This window comes from Lactuca saligna, chromosome 5 (genome assembly GCF_052625555.1).
Source record: "Lactuca saligna cultivar CGN05327 chromosome 5, ASM5262555v1, whole genome shotgun sequence".
Taxonomy (NCBI): Eukaryota; Viridiplantae; Streptophyta; class Magnoliopsida; order Asterales; family Asteraceae; genus Lactuca; species Lactuca saligna.
Window position 1 is genome coordinate 39,866,069 of NC_136421.1, and position 4,055 is coordinate 39,870,123.

At 33.8% G+C, this 4,055-nt stretch overlaps 1 protein-coding gene across 1 annotated transcript; it reads left to right on the forward strand.

Annotated features, from left to right (window-relative positions):
* Positions 1-432: 432 nt before the first annotated feature.
* Positions 433-2,984, forward strand: LOC144998740 (RHOMBOID-like protein 12, mitochondrial). The gene is made up of 8 exons (XM_078958473.1): positions 433-976; positions 1,232-1,355; positions 1,437-1,556; positions 1,664-1,774; positions 1,939-1,983; positions 2,090-2,194; positions 2,281-2,322; positions 2,627-2,984. Exons 1-8 carry the CDS (start codon positions 609-611, stop codon positions 2,714-2,716), a joined length of 1,005 nt encoding a protein of 334 aa, XP_078814599.1. The 5' UTR covers positions 433-608; the 3' UTR covers positions 2,717-2,984.
* Positions 2,985-4,055: the final 1,071 nt, after the last annotated feature.

Sequence of the window (4,055 nt, forward strand, 5' to 3'; positions counted from 1 at the left end):
AACCTAGGGCCGTGTTCCAGGTCTTACCACGATGGGCGGTGTTCCAAGTGGTACAGGTGTTACCACGATGGACAGTGTTTCATGTGTTACTACGATGTTAATAGCCCTCTATGTCGGCAACAACTTTTAAAACCGTCTTTACCCAACATTCTTAAGGTATATAATAAGATTAATAGTGCAAAAATGATATTGATTTCAAAATTATTTAGTATTTACATAAATGATATGTATGTCACCGTTTGTATTAAAAGAAAACACACATTTTTGTATGAAACTTGTGTTTTATACAAGAACTATTTTTGGTTTATGTTATGACTTGTGAACAAAAGATAATTAGATTGTTATCATATAAAGTTCTAAACGTGAATACATTACTTGTTTTTGTAATAGGTTATTACTTCTTGTAGTCAATTCTTACCGATACGAACTAAACTTTTACCCTAAAATAGTAAAATCTCACTTTTCATTTTAGAATTGGGAATTGGGAATTGGGAATTAGGGTTTGAAAGGATTGTTTTTTGATCCGCTTAGCAATCGAGTACTTTAAGTCTAAAGAGTAACCAACTTTCAAAGATCGTGAGGGGTTCGTTATCGTAGATTATCACACTATGCAGAAGCTATTCTCCCTCAAACTAATTACCAGAAACCCAAGAAAAATTGCTTCACAAACCTTACGATCAAACCCATTCCCTCTCCACCGGGCCCCCGATGTGCCCCCACATCACCACCACCTCCACCACCGTGGTTTCTCTCATTACACCACTTCTCCACAGCCATTGCAGCAAGCCCCCACCAACTGTTTGATGAAAGTCCTTTCAAACCAAGTTCTTCTAAAGCGGCTCTTGCCTAATGCGCTTTTGAAACTGAAAGCCACAAGCAAATTTTTCGTGGATCACGGTGAACTTGGGTTTGTAAGAGCTCAATTCAGAAGACAAAGCTTCCAATTCGATCAACCAATTAGCTACCAAAAAACATGGTAATTTCTTTTATCTATCTTCTGTTATCAATATCACCACCGATTTATTCCACAATTGGAATCTACAAATATTCCCATTTCATGTAATTGACACCATATCCTCAAAACCTTTCTTCGCTCAATTCGAAGGGATGAAAGTTAAAAACTCTAGGAACAACACATTTATTGTTAAGTTCTGCTACACGACATGAACATTTCTAATTTCCCCCCTTTCTAAATAAAACGATCAATCTACAAATCTTCTTATTAACACAGGCAGTCGCAATTTAGAAGGAGACTCACCAGCGATGGTGTGGTAATAGGCTTAATCGTGACAAATGTAGCTGTTTTTCTTCTATGGAGAGTTGCTGATCGTAAGTTCATGATGCAAAACTTCATGGTGAGTGATTCAGTTCTCTTTATGCTTATTAACATCATAACCTAATTCTTTTATTCTATTTGAATTATATCATTTGTGCAGATACAATTAGACAACTTCAAAAGCGGACGCTTCCACACCATGATAACTTCTGCTTTCAGTCACATTGAAGTTGGACACATCATCTCAAATATGATCGGGCTTTATTTCTTTGGAAGGAGTGTGAGTGTGCAACTCTGCATGCCTTTAAATAAATGATACGCTTTATAAAAAAAAAAAAAAAAACATAGTTTTATTAACTTGTCCTTTTTTGACAAATCATTGGACAGATTGGACAACAATTTGGGCCTGAATTTATTCTGAAGTTATACTTAGCTGGGGCTTTTGTTGGTTCAGCTTTCTTTCTATTGCACCATGCTTTTCTAGCTCCATCATCAAAGGTAAGTTGTTGCATAAATTGTTAAAAGAGTGAAACATTGTTATATTAATCGGTAAAAAAATGAATGATTGTTGCATTGGTAAAAAAAAGGTAAACATTATTATTGCGTAAATTATAGAGCAAAATATATATCGATATATTTTATCGTTTGTTTAATAAATACAGGACAGACGATTATTCGAACCCGACCCTTCAAAAGTCCCCGGGCTGGTATGCTAACATTCCTATTTTAAAAAAAAAAATAGTAACACTTTTCACATGATATATAGTTATATACAATATATAACAGTTTGTAAATTTAATTCTGTGATTTTAGGGAGCAAGTGGTGCAGTGAATGCTATTATGCTTCTTGATATATTCCTTTACCCAACAAAAACTATATATCTTGAATTTATCATACCAGTTCCTGCAATCTTACTGGTAAATAAATTGATTTTCATTTTTAACGCAACAATCATATAAATTTACTTTTTGACTTTTCCCATTGTTGCGTGTGATTATTTCAGGGAATATTTTTAGTTGGGCATGATATGATGAGAATACTAGAGGTACCGTAATTTATTTTATATGTTAGGTGGTGTTTGATATATCTCTTACTGTGTCTGGTAAGAGGTTGAGTCTGACTCAGTAAACTTTGACTCAGTCTTACTGGTAAAATTCAGACTGTTTGATACCATATGCTTGGAAGCTTATGACTCGGTCCTGACTCAGATTCAGATTCGGGGCTGAGTCAACTTTGACTCAACAACTATCAAACAATCCTTTAGTCTTTTTCTTTTTGGTTTTATACAGAAAGAAAGAACGACTTAATACAGAAAGTTAGGTAATTGGTATTACGGTGAATTGTTTCAGGGAAATAGTCAAATCTCTGGGTCTGCGCACTTGGGTGGTGCTGCGGTGGCGGCGATAGCTTGGGCACGGTTGAGGAAAGGGTGGTTTTGACTTGTGAATTTTTTTAGTTAAAATAGATTTATTTGACTTAAAAAGAGTATATAGATTCTAAGATAGCCTAAGGGTGTTGTTTTTGCCTTACTTTCACACTCATTTGGGCCTATTTATTTGGGAGTTTAAATATTCAATTCTTAAGTATAAACTAGAGAACCCATTTGATTGATCCTTGTATTTAATGGGCCTAGTTAAATAGGGTTTGGTTCATGGGTGTCGTTTATACTTTATAAGAAGACTAACAATGGTTTTGAGTTGAAAGTAACTTCAAAGTTCAAACTCTATGATATGTACTTAAACGGATTGCTTTTATAGGTAGTGTTCCAATAAAAGGCATTTTATATAGTTTTCTACCTAGGTATTTATATACGTCATATTGAACCTATTATAATATTTTTCTATGATTCCAAAAGAAACATCATTGTGACAAACAACAATAATAAGGAACCAAAGTTTTTTTTTTGTTTTAAATAGAATAAGAGGTTGGAAACCTCTATATGAGGAAATACTATTTTCATCGACGACAATTGACATAAAATAATATGAACCAATCCTGGATGATTTCATGCGTATTTAACGTCTGTCCACAATAAAAAAAACAACCACCATGTATGGCTTAAGTAAAAAGCAAATAAGGAACAGAACTAAAAGAGGAACAACAAAGTTTGGGATTTAATAACGAGTGGTGTAATTTCGATATAGTTTGTAATGTCGCAACAAAAGTTGGCGAACCATATGATAAAATAGTATTTCCTCATATAGAGGTTGCCTACCTCTAATATGACATTAGGGGTTGAATTCAATGAAGAAAGTTCACACTTAAGAATTGGAACACACACCCATGTTTGTTTGTTCGAATACTGTGTTTGGACCTACAGTGGGAAGGTTGAATGTATATATTCTTAATAATTCATTTGATAAAAATGTGAGCAGATACATGAGTAATTGAGTTACATATGTGATCGTGAAGTGTAGTTGCGCTTCTGGAAGTTAGGACTTGCTTTTATACGATCAAGAATAGATTGGGAGACTCGGTTTAATAATAGTGTAAGGATCTTCAACTATATGATCTTTTTAAACATATTTTTCATGTTTACAAATGAGTTGACGGGTTCAATTCTTAGAACTGTTGGATTAATGTCTAAGTCCATAACTATAATTGGTAAAACTTGACCCGACCCGGCATGGTCCATTTGGGTTGCATACCATCATGCACTTGGATAGACTAAATGAGAGAAATAAGACACTTATGGTTATTAATATATTATAAGTTCTAGTGTATTAATAATAAGAATAATGAGATTATTTAATTAGTATTGATCAATAATTAATCTAG

Bases quoted from the DNA above. Each gene is read 5' to 3' on its own strand.
- LOC144998740 (XM_078958473.1), top strand. From the start codon at position 609: ATGCAGAAGCTATTCTCCCTCAAACTAATTACCAGAAACCCAAGAAAA. The intron at 1,984-2,089 runs GTATGCTAACAT...CTGTGATTTTAG, and splicing joins CTTCAAAAGTCCCCGGGCTG to GGAGCAAGTGGTGCAGTGAA. The intron at 2,195-2,280 runs GTAAATAAATTG...TGATTATTTCAG, and splicing joins CAGTTCCTGCAATCTTACTG to GGAATATTTTTAGTTGGGCA.